Genomic DNA, 21,057 nt, shown 5'->3' with positions numbered 1-21,057 from the left:
ATGCGCCGCTGTTTTGTTCAAAATATGAAAGTGTAGCTATTTCAACAGCAACATCAAGTTGAGGTTGTTCCGAGCCAATGCATTTTCTGTGCTGGTTGCTCGAAAGCCCAAGTTTTCATCAACCTTGTGTTTGCGTTGTATCATGGGAATACTTTGGCCAGATACAATATACGTTGAAGATCCAGGGCGTTAAAACCGCCGTGTAGGCATAACCTCACGGTCTTTCAGAAACCGATTTATTTGGAGACCAAACCAGAGTGCTGTGGGAGGCTCCACGGTATTGATTTGCACTGAGGGTGGGTCCATCATTCATACCAGTGGGTGCATGGCTTATCTAATACCCGTGCCACAACTAAGGATTACGGCACCTGAGCTGTACAGCGTAATTCCACGTTTGAGCCCACAAGGCGTTTTGCCCGCTCCCAGAAGGGGTCCAACCAGGCGAGAACACATCCTCTAGGAGTTCTCTTAGAGTACATACTCTCAGAGGCCATCCCGGTTCCCATAGTACCTCCTGTAAAACATCGTTATAAGAGTCACTTCAGATGAGTCCTATTGAAGACTCGAATCTGATCACCCTTCTCGTGTACGTGGAGACGGCACTCCTCAACGGGCTAAACAATATAAGTTCAGAGTTCCTTCCAAGTACGGACCCGATACATGTAGACAAATTTTTAAAAGACAGACATTATTTTCTTCTAATGACATTTTTCTTCATCCCGTTGAACTAGATTTTACAGCCCTTAATGTGCTATTAACCAACCCAAATGTTAGCTGGCATCTAGTCAACCAACTGCTGGTCAAGCTACAAGTCAAATTCAGAATTTGTCAAACCAATTCAGAATTTTCAGAAATTTCCATACAAACTTCAGACTTTTGCCAGTCAGTTTCAGAATTTGAGGATTCTTTGGAAAAAATGTGGGCTGCTCCTCAATTTTCTATCATTATTTGCTTTAATGAACCGGTCTGAGAATGTAATGGTCCAATGTGGTACTTTAGGATGGGGAAGTGTCTGAACCGTGCTACAGTTTGATTATCATCACGCTAAAAGCTGCGCAAGTGAGAAGCCTACATCAAGCGGAGAACGTCCAAAATTCATGACTGGGAGTCGAATCCGGGGCAGTGAGATTGGAAGGCTCCCGTCTTCTAGCCCAACCAATGCGCTGTATGTATACTTGGGAAGAATTCCATGTCAGTTGAAAATTCTTCTGGTATTGTGTCGAGTTCTGTCATTTGAATCAAAATCGTCCTTTATCTTATTTCAGATGTTATAGCATAATAAAAACAATGCATGGTTCCAATTACCGTGGTGCAGCAAAACCTGGAATCAGCAAGGTAGCCATTGACTGCCACAGAAGTGTGTCGACGAGAGTCCAAACAGATCTGCTCTTCTGCTGACAAGTCTGTGAAAGATACGTACGTTTGCGTTAAGGTAATACGTTAATAAAAGTGGAATTTATGTTTTTCAATAAAAAAATTAGCAAACGAATTAACGAAGGTGGCTTCTTTTTATTGTCATATCAACTAATGATTTCTCACGAGAAAACGGTAATTAGAAATCAACGTGAATGGTTCTATAACTATGTCCGCGTACTCGTATTATATCGTTGAGAAATCAGAGTATACGAAGGTTGATTTACACAAAATAAATAAGCATATTGCATCTGAATTCTTTTTTAATTTAGAAAGCTACATGTAACTTAGGAACAGTTGTTCTGATAATAAGTTTTCTAGGGAAAATTGTTACAAAAAAGTTTGGTGGGGGCCGGTTGTCACTTAGTAGTGAAAAGCTGCTGAAAGATTTCTTAAATAATCCTTCAGAAACTGAATAGGAGGCGGCCAAGCAAAGTATTTTTGCTTGACCATGTACATTGGGTTAGCAAAGATTTGGATGAAGATTTGCATCGAGTTACGGGCCGAATAGTCTGGGATCTGACTTTATGCAGATTTCATGGATAAAATACATGCGATTTTATGTGGAAAAAGAGCAACAAGAAAACAAGAAAGCGAGGATACCCACCGTAAGGACATGGACAGATACCTGGGTATTCGTCAATTCACGGTTCGGTGACTGGACCTGGTTGGGAGATACTGCAAGAACCAGTTGGATACATCAAGTAGAATCTTGATGATCCTGCGATGCCGAATTCAGTAAAAGGTGAAAGTCAGCGGAGCTTCCGGGGAAAGGGAAAGTCCATCCACGTTCAATCTGCTGGCAGTTGGTAAACTAAATATAGGCTGGATCGTTTGACTACTCAAGAAGTAAGTAAATAGTACTAAACACAAAAATATTAATTGAAGAGCTTCAAGGGTATTAGAGTAGTATTTCAGATGAGGGTGGTATATAATATTATAAACCGTAAGAGGATTCCGCAGTCGTCCTATCGTGTCGAACTCGAATCTGACGCTATGAAATTTAAGAAGGCGAAATGCCCCCAATATATAACCTATGCTATATGCTTCATTGAAAAAATCGACGTAGAAGAGCCGCGTAAAGGACTTGACCCGGTGCAGTGCCAGAATTGTCAAGAATTTGGTTAGACAGAAATATACTGCAAACTACCCAATGTTTGTGTCATTTGTTTGTAACTAATGTTAAAAACTGTACCAATTGTGGTGGACCACACACGCAGAAATTAAGTAAAAATCGCAACCGAAACAACGAATTCAACACGCTGAAATAAATACCACTCCCGCCAGCAGATCTGTGATTGAAGGCTCTAAAAACATAAATCAATAAGGTGTGAACTAAGCTAGTGTCTTGAAATGTGCACCTCAAAGCCAATAAAATACAAGGGATCCAACCCACAATCTGGAAGAGCTTCTCCTTACACTGATCCAAACGATGATCCGAAAGGCATCTCACTCACAAAAACAATTTGATGGGTATTGTTTCTGCGACATTAAGTATCTGGAAGAAAAAGCGCGCGGCGGTACCGGGATATTTATTAGATCTCTCTATATAGTATTAAGCATTCTCTTCTAGGAGATTACTGCAAACACCAAGAATCTTCAATCAGATTACTGGAGTGGGCAGGGGAGATAACTATCATCGCGATCAAATGTCCTCCAAGGTTTAAACTGACTTGTCAGACATTTGAATTTTTGAACAAATTGGGGAACAGATTTTTTGCCGATTGGGATTTTAATGCTAAGCACACTCATTGGAGTTCCAGACTGATCACTTCCAAGGGAAGACAGTTGTAGGACGTGCTAGCCCGAGACAGTAAATTTGACTTCGTCTCATCTGCCCCATTTGTTGACCAGCAGATCGACGGAAGTGCTCTAATGCACTTCATGGCCTTGATTCAATTGGATTGTTGTACTAACGAATATTATTATGATATAAGCACTCATCTTCAAATTGACATACCCTTGAAAGCCAATGATGAAACATACAAAGCCCTGATGAAATTGGGCTAAATAATGGCCACAGCTATCTACCGCAAAGCAGTACACCACATAGCATAGCGCAGCTGGTCCAAGTAAAGCGGAAATTGAGGATTTTCAGAACTAAAAAAACGATTGACCAGAGAAAGGCGATTGCTCCATGCAGCCATTAAGGATAACAGGAACAGGAGTTACATAGTTACTTACGAGGTTTATTGCCTACTGCATCAACTGATTTTTCTCCGTGGAAAGCTACAAGAAAGACGGTAGCTGGACAAGAAGTGGTGCCGAAAAGGGGGCGGTATTTGCAAAATACCTACAAAAGTTATTCCTCCCTCACAGTCATGGAAGCTTCTCATTTAGAGCCAAATAAGTACCTCAAGTCTTTAGAGAATAAGTGGATCCAAAAACAGCTTCAGGATATGACCTGATCACGAGAAAAATGTTGAAGGAACTTCCAGGTATCGCAATCACTCACATATTCAATGCATGTCTGGCCTATTTCCCCAAGGCTTGGAAGGTTTCAGAAGTTACAACGATTCCTAAATGTAAGAAGACCAAACCCAGGTTGCATTATACATACCTATAAGTCCGCTCCCCATCCTCCTAAAGAGAATTTACTATTTTCAAAAATATCACCACATCCAGTAGAACACAAAGTAATTCCTAAGTACCAGTTTAGCTTTCGAGAGAAGTACGGTACAATCGAGAAAGTTCGCAAGATCTTTTCTGAGATAAGGAGTCCACTGGAGAATAGAAAGTATTGCTCAGCAATCTTTTTGGATGTGACGCAAGCCTTCGACGCAGTGTGACACGAGGACTTGAATTTTAAAATAAAGAAGCTGCTTCCAGTACAGTTTCATGGAATTTTGGAATCTTTTCTCTTGGTGCGCAAATTTAGAGCCAAATATTAAGGCTTCACGTTTCGCGATTACAACATCCAAGTTGGAATCCCTCGAGGCAGCGCTCTTGGACACTCCTCCTCGAATCTACTAACTGATCCTTACCTAATAAGCACTAAGTGCTAAGTGCTGTCATGTCACTTTCACCCTGATCCAGCTAAGGTCTCAATCAATAGTGTAATGATCCCTCAACAGAATGACGTAAAGTATCTCGGTTTGCACCTGGATAGCCAACAATCGTGGAGAATTGGACATATTGAGCCGAAGGCAATGCTAAACAAAAACTCTAAGATGGGACTCGACTACTACCTACTCTCCAAAGCCGTCATAATGCCCATAGGGACTTATGGAATTCAGTTGTGGTGCTCAGCACGCACACCTAATGCCAAGCTGCTACACAGAACCCAGTCCAGGATACTGCGGATGATCACCGGTGCACCTTAGTATATGAAAAACAAAACACCCACAGGGACTTTCAAATTGTGATAGGCAGAGGGGAGGTCTGAATCCTGGTGACAAAATACAAAGCTTCCCATCCTAACCTCTTAGCCAGGAGATTGTGGCAAAAGTCTAGTGAAAGTGGATTGAAAAAAATTGTAGAATGTAAATAAAGGCAAACAGAACGTTATGTATGTAGGCTAAAATATAATCTTACTTTGAGAATGATGTATAACACTGGCGAGGAATACATCCAAATTTTAGCTCCAAAGGTACGATCCCATCTACGCTACGCAATGCGACGCGGCCACAAACTGCACTACCTGTCAAAATATCTTTATATGGTTTTGTAGGTAGCAATATAGATTTGAGCGAGAGTGCGCGACGACATTCAGCCAAGTGGCGCGATGCGACTGAGTTGCTTGGCAGAGAATATTTTTCAGTGTCGTGTGTCATTTCCATTTATGAACTCAGGTGAATGCTACAATTTTTTAGGTTTGGTTTGTATCCACCTGTTAAAATGTCAAAATATGTTATTGTTTATAGTTGGCTGCCACGCTAGTGCTGTTTAGCAAAGGCGCGTCGCGGAAGTTGTACCGAATGTAGTCTCGTGTCACGTAACGTATAGGGGTTTAAACAAACTAAACCTGAAAAATCGTAGCAGTCAACTCAGTTTATTATAGGGAAATGACACGTTACACTGCAAAATATTCTCTGCCAGGCAACTTTACCGCGTCGCGTAGTGTCGTTTGAGCGTGTATTGCTGTCTACGAAACCATATAGAGATATTTTAGCAGCCAGTGCACTTTGTAGCCGCGTCGCGTAGATGGCGTCGCACCTTAAAGGTACGACCCCATTTACGCTACGCGACGTGACACTACATTCAGCATAATCGCTCCGGCATTCCTCTATTGCACTAGCGCAGCAGCCAACTACAAACGACTACATATTTTGACATTTTAACAGGTGGATACAAACTAAAATTGAATAATCATAGGAGTCACTATACGGTCATTATACGGAAATAATACGCAACACTGTAAAATATTCTGTGCCAGGCAACTCAGCCACATCGCGTCGCTTGGTTGAATGTCGCGTTGAGTCGTGTCACTCAAATGTGTATTGCTGCCTACAAAACCATATAAAGAAATTTTGACAGGTAGTACACTTTAGGACCGTGTAGCGTGGATGGGGTCGTACCTTAAGAATTGAAAACTTATTGTTAGTTTTTATTTAAAAAAACTCAATAAAATAGATGTCGTTAAAGGAAGCAGGTATTTCGGATGCAAGAAGTCGAAACCACAAAATCATAGGGGATGATTTGGTCGCGTGGGCAGTAGATTGGGGTAGTTGAACTACTAACACAGAGGCCATGTTCTGCTCGAGGCTTTTGCCGGGCTAGTTTTGGTGCTTGCAAATGGCAGAAATGCATGCATTTTTCAAGGGACAGGCTCAGGCTCAATAGCCGACTTGATATATGTATGTATGTCTGGTTCTTAATGAGTACTAACCGGCAATTCCCCTCTAGAATGAAAATGGTACATGCGACAGTATACGTTCTCGTGGATGGGAGGTTGGAAATAAGGGTTAGTCTGTGAAGACGTTTCAAGGGGGTGCTTTATAGATATGCACTGTTAATTCGGGGCGACGAATCTTCACCAATAGGCGATCAAACTATTGGTGGGGCGAGAAAACGCGGAGTTGCGGGCTGCATGTTTTCGAGCAGGGAGACTTTGCCAACAATTTAGAGGAAGACGAGACGTTGGCTAGAAACGTACGCGGACCCTTAAGGCAGGATTAAGTGAACCAATAAGCCGGAATGTTTTAAAGAGTTGTGCGCGGAAGCAGACCTAAACCTATAGTGGCCTTACTTACATTCATTCAATGCTGAAAAACCATCGCAGCAGAGGCTTTTGACCAATGTTAGTTTCCAAACAGAATGAGGTTGAAATTTTTAATTAACAGTAAAGATCTTCGGTGCAGCTTACGTAGATCTATTACTAGTGGAAACTAAGGCATACCTTTATCGGAGTCAAAACTCGAAGGATTCAATTATTTCAATCATTCTAAAGAATATGGTTAACGCTTTCTCTAATTGATTAAATTTTGAATGAAAACAATAGCTAATTTTTTTATGGAATATATTTGTGATGTGGGAATTTTGTATCGTAGATGAATGTCGGATGGCAGCCGGTAAGCTGTGAAAGTGTGCTTGAATCAAATCAGAATAATAACCATCGTGATCATAGTGCTTCCTTCATGGTACCGTATTCCTGTAGTGTACTGTTATGGTCTTCAATGAAGCTTTAAGGCGCATATCCAATTGGATTGTCACGCCAACGATAATTATGGTATTTGTGATATCGTAGGAAAAGAGCAAATCGATTTGTACATACCTCAAAGTTTTCAACTGTTTTCGTTGCTACATCGGCTAATATGTAGCCCGTAGTTACATGTTGGGAAATTCTAAGCGTCCTTCGGGAGAAAGTGCAAACAAATAGTTCTGCGACGACCCCAGCATAGCCTACGGAAGAAGAAAAAAGCGGAAAGTGTAGTGAAAAATGGGTGTTAAATTCTTAATGGATTTGTATATTTGAAGTAATTAGATAATGCATCAACCGAAAATTTCATGGAGAATGCGAAGGAGCACATACTCCATCTGATTTTCTTCAATACATATAGGAAGTGTAATCGCGGTCAAAGCGTACTATAGGTCTCATGGTGAAAGCGCAGATTGCCAGTCAGAATGGATCATACCAGCTCAGAAGTACAGTCGCAGTTGGAGATGAATCACTGATAATTGCCCTTTAGAACTACTTGAAAAGTATTGTCATTGGTATTGTCACATATCGACATCATGGGAAGAACCACCCGAGACCTACAAACTGCCTTCATCCAGATCGAGCAGGCGGAGCGAGATCTTGGGCTACACATCAATGAAGCCAAGACAAAATATATGGTGGCAGCGTCAGCACCGCAGACGAATCAACCAACAACATCAAACCGCACTGGTCAAACACGAAGAAGAATAAGGATAGGAGAATACAACTTTGAGACCGTTGACAATTTCTCCTATCTAGGGTCGAAAATCACAACCGATAACAGCTACGATGATGAAATCCGCGCATGGTTGTTGTCAGCCAACAGAGCCTATTTCAGCTTACAAAAACTGTTCCGCTCGAAACGTCTCACCATGGGGTCAAAGCTCTTACTGTACAAACTACAGTGATGTCTAATATCTGGATGAATTGCTGGAATACCGGCGAGTTGCTGGTCACTGTAAATAAACCTAGCCCGAGTTTGCACGAGGATTCATCTGAAGTGGCTCCGGCCACGAAGCTTCACCAGAGGTTATCTGGTGATATGGGAACGGGGATAGCCCTCCGACTGCCAGGTGAAGGTGGAAACTGTCGGCGAGAAGAGGTTGTCATCCCAGAATATTACAACACATGCACTTGGCGGCTTTGGAAATATTTTGGAGGGCGTTGGAAAAGTCATGAAGGCGACTCAGCATATTCTGAGGAAGCAAGTAAATGAAGATGGGGTGGTTTTGGTGAGGGAGAGAATTGGATGGTTGGTTTGTCGCCTTAGGCTTGCACACATACAATCCCATAGGCCTGTCAATTATGCCTGAACAATCCACAGACCATTCGGCCGCCGCTGGAAGTGAGAACACCATATACGTAGCGGGAAGCCCGATGGAACCATCAGATCAAATCTATCCATGAGAGGTGTTGAGGCGTGAAGTTGATATATGTATGTATAACACTCCACTCGTAACGGTTTGCCTGATCTCCTTTCATTGATAATTGCCCGCCTTGTACAGTCGAAACTGACAAGCCAGCAGGATCCATCACACGTCCCGGCCACCGGTTAACGGTGGACTGTGGGGGCGTATTTGATAGGCCGGGCGTAACGTGAATGGCAGGCATTAGAGAGCAAATCTCTTTGGCATTTATCTGCCGAGGGCATCAGCTTTCGTAGCTGATGAGCGATCCGCAAGAGGAATGTGATAGGGATCTTAGGACATTTTGTGAAATGAAAAGAAGGGCCTGCGTATTACCGAAACTCATTACTTACTCAGTTGAAGGGAATCTAGAATTTTAAAGGTGAATTAGATAACCTTTGCACTTGGGAACATGTTCAATAATTTGTTGTTTGCGGGTTGTTTGAAGGAAAAATTATTTATTATCTATCGATGGTTATGTGTCTACCTACCGGAAAGAAGGATCCGGTTCGGTTATAGACTTAACTTTCATAAGTTCTTCATTAGCTAGCGATACCTCCTGAAAAGGTAATGAACACTACACCTGCAGTGGCCATCAAGCAATCGTCGTCCAGGCTTGAGCAGCCGGCCAAGCTGGCCTGCTAAAGCAATTGGCGAGTAAATTTTTAAGGAGGTGTGTTTGTGTTAGGATACCATACTAGATCCGCTCTTGGAGACACTTTTCTATATCGTATGTACCTCTTGATCTGCAGCAAATTGTGCTTTTCCAGTAATTTGATTTTCATTTAATTTTGTGTAGGGAAATAATACGCGCTTCCATCCACAAACTGGGGAAAAACCTTCAAAAAGACTAATTGAAATCGATGCTGAGTTTAATGGAAAAATACCGTTTACATTTCTTAAGATAAAGATTTGGTATTCTATCTGTACCGCAATCGACTAAGCATCAATACTACCAATAAGAAATTTGATAGGATAAAGATTTATAAAAGGAATGGGTCTGGTAAAAAGAGTTATACTCAGCTGTATCGGAAGCAGGAGTAAACATAGGAGCAGAAGTAGAAGAAGAAAAATAATCATGAAGAAACTGATTGGCTGATTGAGAAAAATTGAGGATGAAGTCAGCGTATTCTATAGTAATGAAGGAACGACCAAAATGACTTGAAGCAGAACTTAGAGCAATGAATGTAACTAGATCGTCAGCTTTACCGATCCCCAAGGTTTTAGTCAAGATTCTCCTTTTAAATCTAAAACAATGCTGCAGATTTCTACTGTGAACCAGACAGGGTATTTATGCAGGCTTAGATTAGAGAGGAATCAAACATCAGTTTAAAAGGGTCCTCGTGAAAATCTAGTTCAAAAGGCAGATGGTGCCGACTTGAAAATTTCATTTTTCACTAGGAAGTGACGCGACCTGATTCCTAAGAATGTTGGAAAAAAATAAATTCAAGATACGATTGTCCATCCTGCATGAGTGAAACCGTCAAGGTTTAATAATCAAAGCTTTGGAATGGAAACCCCTGATGAGGCTACTTTAAAGTAGTTCCAGCAGTCATTCCCCGACATAAGTTGTGGCGGTTGCGCAATTTTACCTTCATAAACAGAAGGCGGGGTACATCATTCCCATACTTAGTGAATAAAATCCGGGCATTGATTTCGGACGCGGGAAGGTAAAGTTGAAGAGAACCAATAAGGATCAATCCACTGACGTGCAGAGTTTCACCGTTATGTTCGGGACCAAAGCAGCTTGAAAGACGACAGTCACCATATTATACTTTCTACTGGAAAAACTGTAGTTCAATCACACGAGGAAACTGTAGAGTCCTATTTTTATTTGACGAGTGAGGAATGATTATGGTCTTTGTCTCAAATAAATATATCAAAGTGTCACTCTTCAGTGACACTTCTTACAAATGGATCTGCGCGAGGAGGATAGAACGGCGAAATGTACGGCGGTAAGGAAGCTTGCACCGGGGAATAGATTACAGAGGATATCCTACCTGAGTGACGACATGGCCGTGTCTTTTAAGGGAAAAATATGGGGAAATTCTCCTGACTCTAGTGCGATCCAAACTGACGTACGCTTCTAACTGTTTTCTATCCCATATAAGACTACGCTGATTTACATATAACAAAAACATACCAAAGCCCATATATCCTTGTGATAGAAGAGTTTTACAAAGTCAGTGGTATTGGATCAGTTATAGAGACTTCAACTATGAAAGACCCATAAGAGCGAGAATCTGCCGACATGGAAATTTTTACAACCAAACCTACTAAGATTCTGCACACAGCTAGGTGCTGGTGTCATTTTATAATACTAGATTAATGATAAGAGGGGGACGTGATAGGTGCCTCTGTGCACTTTCCCTATGATTCTTTGTGTACTCTATGGGTACAAGAATTACGGTATTTGCAGGAATTAAGGAATTGGGAATCAAATGGCCTTGAATTCTTATTAGGATGTGAAACTGTGAACGTTCAACATATATATTTGTTAGGAAAGCAGTAAATGTAATCCAAGAGGAGAGAAGCTATTTGATTACAGCATTTTAGCTAGTCGCATTATTGTGAACGTAATGTATGTATTTCTCCTACTCACTTCACTGTGCTTCAGTTTCATTATCATCACACTTAGCGCTGTGAAACTGGTAAGCCTACAGCAGCGGCGTAGCATGAACACGAACAAAAACATCCGTAGTGTGCTCCGACGCAAAAATTCACGAAATTAACCAAATAAATACTACTACTAATACGTCTGAATTGCGTGTCTGAAAGCAGTAAGAATAAAGACTGATTAAACTTCAGGAACTCTCAGTGTGAATATAAGAAGTTCGAAACAAGACTGTCTGTAGCTCAGCAACATCCGCATCATTTCATTTGCTTTGTCCTGTGACGAGCCGACAGGAGATTTAGTTGCTTGTATGCAGCATATTTCCTCTCCATTCTATTTATTATTTTATTTATATTTTATATTATATTATATATTTTAACTCCTCCATTACTTACCTTTTAATTACCTTTCCTATCCCGACATTTTAATTATTTTAAAAATATTAATTCAAAAATGAGAATTTTTATTTGCCTTTTTATAATTTTATTTACAAAGCCTTTTGAAATTTTCTAACATTTCAAAACTAATCATTAACCCTTTTTGCTATTCTTTTTACATATTGTTGTTTAGGAAATGGACTTTTAACGCTTGTTCTCTGACTAATGCGGAATGTTGTGCATGCAAATGCAAATGGTGAGATGTACCGGGACTGTTATTGGGTAGAATTGAGTTTAGAGGTGTGACTGCACAGTGGATGAAAAGTTTCCTTCAAAGTGAGTGACAATGCGATTAATTAGCATTGTTGATTTCTGCACTAAACTGTACTGTTGTGAAGTGAAAGTGTTCGAGAAGAATCAGGTTATGTGAACACAGTTTAATTAAACTTCGACTACCAAGGATGATCTTTTAATTGTCACCAAATCCATTTAGTCATCACAACATGCTGTGAAGAACTGGAAGGTGAAAAACAGACTTGAAGGCTGTGCGTGGTACTCAGATGGAATGAGTCGTCCAAGTCGGACTTTTCCTGAAAATCGGAAGATACTCTTATAAACTTTAGAGTTAAAAGTCAGTACAGAGTGTCTTGGAAGTACATTATCTGGGAATAGGTACCAGAATTGAAAACGGCAGAATTATCGACTTCTGTAAATTTGTGATATTAAAACGGCAGTTTTTGTTTTAGGATTGTTGGATCCGTGGTTTCGCTGTCCGCTTGATGGTGGATCTGGCCATTTGGAGGCAAATCTTTTCGCCATTTTTTTATGCGCGGGACCCTTTTTTTTGGCTGAATCGACAAATTTTTAAAAAAACAGGCACTTCATGGTTTTGTACAAGGCAGAGGCAACTAGAAGCAATTCGCTTCTTTGCATAGATCCACTAAAACGGAGGGTGTATTATTATTATATTGATACTAAAAATTGCCTGGTAATTCAGACCTAAGCCGCCGGAAGCAGAATAAGTTTTTCCTTTTTGATTGAGGGACTCTTTCGTGGTTTTTGTCTCAATATAATTCAAACCCATGTCGTGTTCGTCGATATATATAAATATATAGGAAACATTTCGGTTGAAATGCTTGCTTTTGAAAAGATGAAAGTTTTGCAAGAGAAACTGGTGCACTGGTGGTTCTAATAAACTACTCTCACCGCAAAGAACGCTACGTATGGGTATTACCAGTTCTACGGCCAAGGTATCCGGCGGAACTATAAATTCACTACTCAACTGGCAACCTTGGGTATTTTTTTTTTTGGAGTAGGGTAGGTGAATGCGTTTACGCACAGAGTGTTGGACTTCCATAACAGTACGCTGTGGGAATGCCAACTAAGCACTTTCCTGTCATCATGTCAGCCTGGAATTGTTTGACACATTACTTCGGGCTAGCCCTCCCGCTCTCCTGGCTTTGGGAGAATTCAAGTCAGGGAATTCCTTTCACCAACGGTTCGGGAGGGGAGGAAGGGAGTTGTTAGTTCAGGGAGTCCCTTACCGTCCGATCCCCTCGCCGGTCGAGTTCAATCTTCTTCGCAATAAGAAGAGCCCGAACATAATGCGCAATACGATTCCAGCTGCCGGCGCTCTTCAGTATCTCTCTGATAATGTTGTCTCGAGAGAGTTCCCCTGTGTCTGCATAAAGCTGCTGACGAAAGCCGTTCAACATTTCACAAGAGAAAAAAGTGTGTTCAGCGTCGTCCACCACTCCATTGCAGAACACACAATCAGGAGATCGTGCCTTCCCGATCCTGTGCAGGTGAGACTGAAAACCTCCATGTCCACTTAGAAGTTGGGTGAGGAAGTAATCAATCTCACCGTGCGTTCTGTTCAACTATGTTTCTAATTTGTCGATGAGCCACGCAATCCATCTGTCCCTTGGCTCATTTTGCCAAGAAAGTTGCCACTCGGTTAGTGTGCGTTTATGTTCTTCACGGGCAACCACTTCTCTTAAGTTTTCGCCCTTACGGCGGTAGATACCTTTGCGCTCCTTGGCTAGGAACGCAACGGGGATCACTCCCGCGATCACCATCACAGCCGGTTCGGAGACGGTGCGATAAGCAGACGCCACTCGCAAAGCTCCCCGCCTCTGCATTTGAGCGAGGCGTTTACGATGCACCTCCTTGTCAAGGGCATCAGCCCATACCTCCGCACCATAGAGCAGAACCGACTGCATTGCTCCCATAAGGAGACGTCTCCTAGTTTATATAGCACCTGCGACATTCACCATTGGCCGACTCAAGGCCGCGACTCCAGCTGCAGTTCTGTCCGCTGCTGCTTTGAGTTGCTCGAAGAAGCTCATCTTTGAGTCGAGCATTAAACCAAGGTATTTAACCATAGGTTTTGACTCTATAGTCAACTCGCCGATCGATATGGGACTCAGGGTCGGGATTCTCCTTCTGGTCAGGATGACTACTTCGGTTTTTTCCAGTACTAGGCTGAAACCGTGAGCAGTCATCCATCCGCTTACCTGTCGCATCAATATGCCAAATCTGCTTTGCGCCTGTTCAACAGTGCGTCCGGCAACAAGTGCCGCAACGTCGTCTGCATAACCTACCAGGCGCGACTCTTCTGGCAAATCGAGTCTCAGCAGATTATCGTAGGAAGCATTCCAGAGGTCCAGCCCTAGGTTGGATCCCTGTGCTACTCCCGACGTGATTTCCATTCTCCTTTGGCTCTCTAGCATCTCATAGAGCAGGGAGCGGTCTTTTACATAATCCGTCAATATCCGCACCACCAAGTGGTTCATCAACTTGTGCTCAAGGTATGGGACAGCGAATCAATGCCTGACGATTGGCAACGAGGCACTATCTGTCTCATACATAAAAAGGGAGATATCACACAGTGCAGCAATTATAGAGGTATCACGTTGCTGAGTACCATCTATAAGATATTCTCCACTATCTTGCTAAGCCGGATAGCCCCATATGCCCAGAACATCATTGGCCCATACCAAAGAGGCTTAACTCTAAGCAAATCAGCAACAGATCAGATTTTCTCTCTGCGGCAAGCAATGGAAAAACTTTTGGAGTATGGACAACAGTTGCACCATCTGTTCATCGACTTTAAAGCCACCTATGATAGCATAGCCAGGGTAAAACTGTACACGGCCATGAGAGAATTCGGTATCCCGACGAAATTAATAAGACTGACTAGGAGGACCCTGACCAATGTGCGAGGCCAGATAAAAGCAGCAGGATCACTCTGAAGACCCATTCGACAACAACAACGGATGCACTATCATGCGTCCTCTTTAACCTGGCCCTCGAGAAAGTGATCCGTGATGCTGAGGTAAATGCAAGAGGTACGATCCTCTTCAAGTCCACCCAACTACTGGCCTATGCTGACGATATCGACATAATGGGAAGAACCATCCGAGACGTACAAACTGCCTTCATCCAGATCGAGCAGGCGGCGCGAGATCTTGGGCTGCACATCAATGAAGGCGAGACAAAATATATGGTGGCAACGTCAGCACCAAAGACGAATCAACGAACAACATCAAACCGCACTGGTCACACACGAAGAAGAATAAGGACAGGAGAATACAACTTTGAAACCGTTGACAATTTCTCCTATCTAGGGTCGAAAATCACAACCGATAACAGCTACGATGATGAAATCCGCGCACGGTTGTTGGCTGCCAACAGAGCCTATTTCAGCTTACAAAGACTGTTCCGCTCGAAACGTCTCACCATAGGGTCAAAGCTCTTACTGTACAAGACAATGATCTTGCCAGTCCGAACGTATTCCTCGGAAACTTGGGTTCTTAGCAAGAAAAATTGCGAACTCTTGGCCGCGTTCAAGAGAAGAATCCTCCGAAGAATTTTTAGCCCCCTACATGAGGATGGATGATTCCGTAGCCTACACAATGACGAAATCTATGAGCGATACCATGACCGTCCGGTTGTGGATAAAATCCAGCTCAATAGGTTACGGTGGGCGGGCCACTTAATCCGCATAGATGAGGATGATCCCACCCGGAAAGTCTATAAGGGCAATATCTATGGTAGAAAAAGAAGATGAGGCAGACCCCTGAGATGGAGCGATGGCGTAGGTTAGGACGCCAGACAGCTTTTAGAGATATCAAATTGGTGGACCTCGGCGCAAAACCGGGATGTCTGAAGTTCCTTATTAAGGCTGGCCTAGACCGGATACCGGTTGTTGCGCCGTTGATGATGATGATAAATCTACCTACATTTATTTGGAGGTGAAACCTAAAGTGGTTAACGATGCATAGACGCTTGATACCTTTGGCGCTTGCCTGTATCGGGAAATCGTTTGCAAACATTAGGCGAATTTGATGCTTGATGATTACGCATTTTCCAGATTTGTCTTTGAGAAGATACGCTGTGTCGTAATTAGACAGAACTGACTCGACTACTCAGAAAAGCAATATGCATATTTTAGGTGGACATATACGGTATTTTGAAAAGAATTTTTGCGACAAAGATGACGGGATCGCACAATTTGAACTTGCTTCAACAGTCAGACAGTGTCATTGTCATAAATTAGTAGCACCATATTAAGTCAGTACGTGGGTAGCTGCTATCATTTGCAGCTGAAACTTGGCCGCATGGACAAAATTTTTCTGATGGGGTGCTAGGTCGCTTGAACATCCCTGGCAATGAGGAGGCTGGCAGACTGGCTCACCAAGAGCGACCACTTGCCATCTGAGCATCAACTGTCAAATCTATTTTGAAGGGAGAAGTTGCAAGGGTTCACGCAACTAAATAGAGAAATTTAAATGTCTGGTGGCCGGAAAAAACTTTTAACAGTGTGAATAGGCAGCATATCTGCAATGTTCTACCCAGGGGAATTCTGGACCAATTAACACCTGTGGTATTATGCGAGTCACATATGACGTTACAAAATGTCACATGTTGCATCGAAGTAGAATCTCAAAGAAGTTTGAAGTTCAAAGCGCATTAAAACGAGTTTGCATTCTGTTGTCGATACTATTCCCCCTTGTTATCCTTATCAAATGTGGTATCAGTAGGAGTGACAGTTTCTGAGAAATAGATGTGAATGACATACAGTCAGATAGACCTGTCAGGAGTTGCCAAATCTCCTATCATGCGGTGGCGGATAGTAGCAAACCTATTAATGTGTAAATATGTGTTCTTGTAATTTCTTTTCACAATGTGCACTGGCAAGCGTTTGTTCATCTCTAGTGCCTGGATCAAACTGGTTATGGAAAGGGTATCGAGAAAATGAAAGAAAAGGAAAAGAACAAACTTACGGTGAAGGAGCTCAGAACCCCGGTATCGGCGGTTCTAGGTATTGGTCAAGCGGGTTCCCGACCGTCGATATCTTCGATGTTAGCGCCTCAGTGATGAGTAATTTGGTCAGCGTGGCATCGAATCCTACAATTGATTTAGATTTGGAGAAGAAGAAGAACAAAGGCGAAAAGGTCGGAGTATTAGAAGCTGGACGCTTCGAGTATAAAGATTTTGTGCTCATCTTCTGTGAGAAATTTCCTATGGAAATTTTTTCATTCGCACATAGCTAAAAATTTAAAATATTCCTTGATATATCCAACTCCACTGTTCATATGACTTCACTTTAGATGGTAATAATGTCATATATACACGTCCTGTGTTGCCATAAATTCATGTGAAATAAAATTTTTTAACCTTTTATAAAGCAAGCTATCGTACGGAAGGTCGCGGTTTAAATCTCACTGGTGGCAGTGGGATTTGTATCGTGATTTGACATCAGATACCAGTCGACATAACTGTGAACGAGTACCTGAGTCAAATCAGGGTAATAATCTCGGGCCAGCGCAATGCTGACCACATTGACTCTTACAGCATACTGTAGTGTACCGTTTCGGTTTTGAATGAAGTGCTCTAACACACTTCAAAGCTCTGATCTAATATGGATTGTTGCGCCAACAATTATTAAATTTGTTAATAATAGTAGGCTAAAGACTTTTGAGGCTGAACAGCAGGAACCTGCTAAGTATTAGTGAAACCATGAGACGACCGCGGTACTTGAAGCTATTATAAATCTACTCTATGTTTATTTGGAGGTGAAACAGAAAGTGACTAACGATGCATACAGACTTGATGCTTGGATTTCCTTAAAATTTTGTATTATATTATTACATTTTGTATTATATTACTACTTATTATATAATAAATCCTGTACTTCTAGGATGAACTTAAGAGGGGTTTTCAAGTAAATTTCTAAAATATGCTATTATTAACTTTATTTGAGGTATTTTTTCCCAACACACTCCCCTAAATTTCACTCAATATCAGAAATAAAACCAGCTTCGAAAAGTACTAACGAAGACCTTTCATTTCATAACCTACATGACCATATCTTCTGAAAAAAAAATGTTACACCTCTTTTCGTATACATATATGGGAAGTGCCCCTTAGACTCAACAGAAAGTAGTGCCACTTCGTACACGCGAAGGGATTTCAGACCATATATTTTCAGCAAATCTAGTCGATTATAATAAACTTTTGTTTTAGAAAAAACCTTAAAAATGATAGATGGTTTCAACATTAACCGAGTTCGTTCAAGAAGGAAGACCTCAGGAAATACTCCGAGATCGAGGAATTGACCCATTTGTGAAAAGCCCTTCAATTCTCCGATCTCCATCAATGTCAAAGACTAACAGCTCGGAAGCGAAAAAGCCTGTGTCGCAAGTGGATCGTCAGCAACCGTAGCGAAGAAACCTAAGAAACAAACAAATGGTGGATGGTTTAAATTTCTTTAGAAGCAATTGTTATCTCCAGCAGTTGACCCTGAATAAAAGATCCAGGCAAAAGTGTTACAAAAATCTGAAAGACATAGGCGATCTCATGTTTTAGTTGAAAAAAATCCAGCTTGGGCAATGCTGATGGGTTTCGTAACCAAATTATGAAAAATGTCACAATATGGGCTCAAAAATATGAGTTATATTCAGTGCAAAAATCTCAATGAAGTATCATCCAAAGCAGAAATTTCCACTGCGTTAACAGAGTAATTTAGTTTCAAGGAACTGGGTGAAGAATGTGTTCTGAGTTGCAGAAAAATCTAGGGAAGTACTCAAATGGCCAGAATGCGACTACCAGTGGAGGAAGCGCAAAAGCTATTAGCGGCGGGGAAAGTTCGAATCGAATGGATTGTTTGCCGTGTGAGAGAGTGATTTCATTAAGGAGGTGTTTTAAAGTGCCTCATGTTTGGATATTTTGCGAGGGTATGCACCAGCAGCATCGATCGGTCCGATTGATGCAGAAGGTGTGGAAGTATGGACTTTCTCCCACACTTTCTACTGCCATAATGCCCGAAATGACGAAGGCGTTGGCTTCAATGAAAAAGTGAGGCTAGTACCTCAATCATTGCAGGGTCATTCAGGATTTACTTGAACAAACCATCCACAGGGCTGACATGGGAGGTCGCCATCGTAAGGGAACCAAACAGTAACCATGAGGGGTGAATGGGACCCGACTGGTGGAGCGGCGCACATTGCTTGAGTTTGAAAACTGCTCATGATGCAAGGGGATGAAGTTTTAAGACTCACCTTAAGTGATTGAGGGAAACAGAGAGAACAACGTGAAGGGCTAAAGTTTATTATAGACTTTTCGCAGTGGAATTTTCGGGAGGGGGGGGGGGGTTTGCCTTAATCATAGACTTAACCTTTGTCAGCCTTTCATTGGTTTCTTGTATGTTCTGACACGTTAGCGACGACTACACTAACAACGATCACCTAACAATTATCTACGAACTATGGGGAGAAGCACAAGGCAGGAAACAGTGCATCTAGAGTCGAGAAGGACGTTAAGCTGATCAATAGAGGGGCTAGGTGAGAAAATCTTCATCTTCTACTAAGGCTGGTAGCCCCGCGTAAAAGCTTTCCATGTGACATGCGTCTCTGAAGCATATGACGTGTCCATACCTAGGGGAAGCATATTTTTCATTAGAAGACCCAACTACTGCTGGACTAGTGACTTTAACTTCGATTATCCTGTCCACAATCATGTGCAAAAGAGCATGCTGAAAATCATCCAGGATTTATTCCCCAGCAAGGGATGGGCACAGACAAAGCGGTTGGTGAAAATGATATTCGAGTAAGCTAGCGACAAAAAGTGCAGTAAAGCAAGTCAAATCTTCAGCCGCGAAACACATAATAGGAAGGGGCCATAATATTTCCTGGGACAACGTGGACATCATCCGAAAAACATACAGAATGCACAATCTAGATGCCTCAGAGAGACTGGATGTATTCAAATATCTTGATGCCAGGTTGCTAAATTAGCTTAGAAATATGTGGGCAATTAGGTGATCAGTGTAATAAGAAAATATATAAAAAGCAAGCGAGATAAGTGAAATAAACCAATATAAATTAGTACTGAAGAATTTAGGAGGGTGCCAGCATACTTCCTTATAGAAAGGGTTGTAAGTTCAATCTTGCTGTATGCAGTCTCGCTTGGGAGAATAGCATCTCTTCACCGAAAGCTGAAAAAACGAAAAGGAGGGCCGTTGGACACGCAGGTTGATCACCTGGGAGAGGCTGGGGAGATCAATTATAATTTCATGGTATAATCCCACGCACTGGCGTGTCCACACCAGAGCTTTTTGAAGATTTCCAACATCTTGGAAAAAAAGGGCAGACAGACCAAAACCTTAGAAAGCGTATTTACCAAGAGAGACGATTTCTTTCAAAGGGCTATAGCGGATGTATTACTTTCTCCTTTTTCCTGCAAGTTTATTACCCAGTAAGTCAAATGACGCTTCCACGTGTTTTGAAGTTGCTCTAGAAAACGGCAAATATGCAATGAAAGTAATATTATATTTATAGGAAGCGGTACCCCGAAGCTGTGAAGTTTGGCAGTATTAACGTTGCAGCTGATTGCCAAAGAACTGCATCGAAAACCGACCGTACATTTCGACTCAATTCCTTACTGTCCTAGAATATATAGGATGTGCATTATGTGTGGTATTGTTGCTTGGATACTTTATAACTTTCAACAAATTTCTCCACGACATCTGCCAAAATGTATCCCACCGTTAAAGCATGTGTAGCCGCAAATATACTCAATGGGACATTCATCGAAACCTTACGTGCCACCAGTCCAGCGTATGCTACATAGGAGTAAATAAGTTGAGTACAGGTCTAGGGAGATAAGGTTAGGAAGTAGTTGTATAAATATGTATGGAACGCTATGTATTAATGGTTCAAATTTTACATGCTTGAAACAGAGACCAAAATTTTGAACTTGTCTTACCTGCATAACGTAATACTGTGTTACGTAAAGGATCCCTGCTGCTCGTCATATTAACAGAAATTATTCGGAAGATGCACCTTTGAAAATTCCAACAATTGTAATTTATGGCTGAAGTGAATTTTGAATATTAGATCAAATTTTTTGAAAAAATAAAAAAATTAATACATTCCGCTATTCCAGTCAAATGGAAGGAATAGTGACAGAAATGAACTAGACTAAAAACCCCATGTCTATACGATGTAGTGGTTATGTTGAAGGTAGAGCTTTTTTGGAATAGTAGAAAGATGGAATCGTTATGTAAAAACAAAACATTATTAAAATCTTCTGTCGGTCATACGC

At 41.7% G+C, this 21,057-nt stretch overlaps 1 protein-coding gene across 2 annotated transcripts in view; it reads right to left on the bottom strand.

Moving 5' to 3' along the window:
- The window catches only part of LOC119654727 (mitochondrial fission process protein 1-like), a 33,781-nt gene extending 12,833 nt beyond the window's left edge, over positions 1 to 20,948 (bottom strand). Inside the window, exons 1-3 of one of the 2 annotated variants that reach the window (XM_038060255.1) lie at positions 20,719 to 20,948; positions 7,127 to 7,254; positions 1,306 to 1,403 (exon numbers count right to left, since the gene is read on the bottom strand). In XM_038060255.1, the coding sequence (XP_037916183.1) occupies positions 1,306 to 1,403; positions 7,127 to 7,254; positions 20,719 to 20,767 (275 nt within the window). In that variant the 5' untranslated portion in view covers positions 20,768 to 20,948. The remainder of the gene's footprint in view (positions 1 to 1,305; positions 1,404 to 7,126; positions 7,255 to 20,718) is intronic. The other variant, XM_038060254.1, reaches the window with a different exon arrangement.
- Between the last annotated feature and the right edge of the window lie 109 nt (positions 20,949 to 21,057).

The sequence above is a fragment of the Hermetia illucens genome, chromosome 4 (assembly GCF_905115235.1).
Source record: "Hermetia illucens chromosome 4, iHerIll2.2.curated.20191125, whole genome shotgun sequence".
NCBI lineage: Eukaryota > Metazoa > Arthropoda > Insecta > Diptera > Stratiomyidae > Hermetia > Hermetia illucens.
This window is presented reverse-complemented; position numbering and strand designations above follow the sequence as displayed.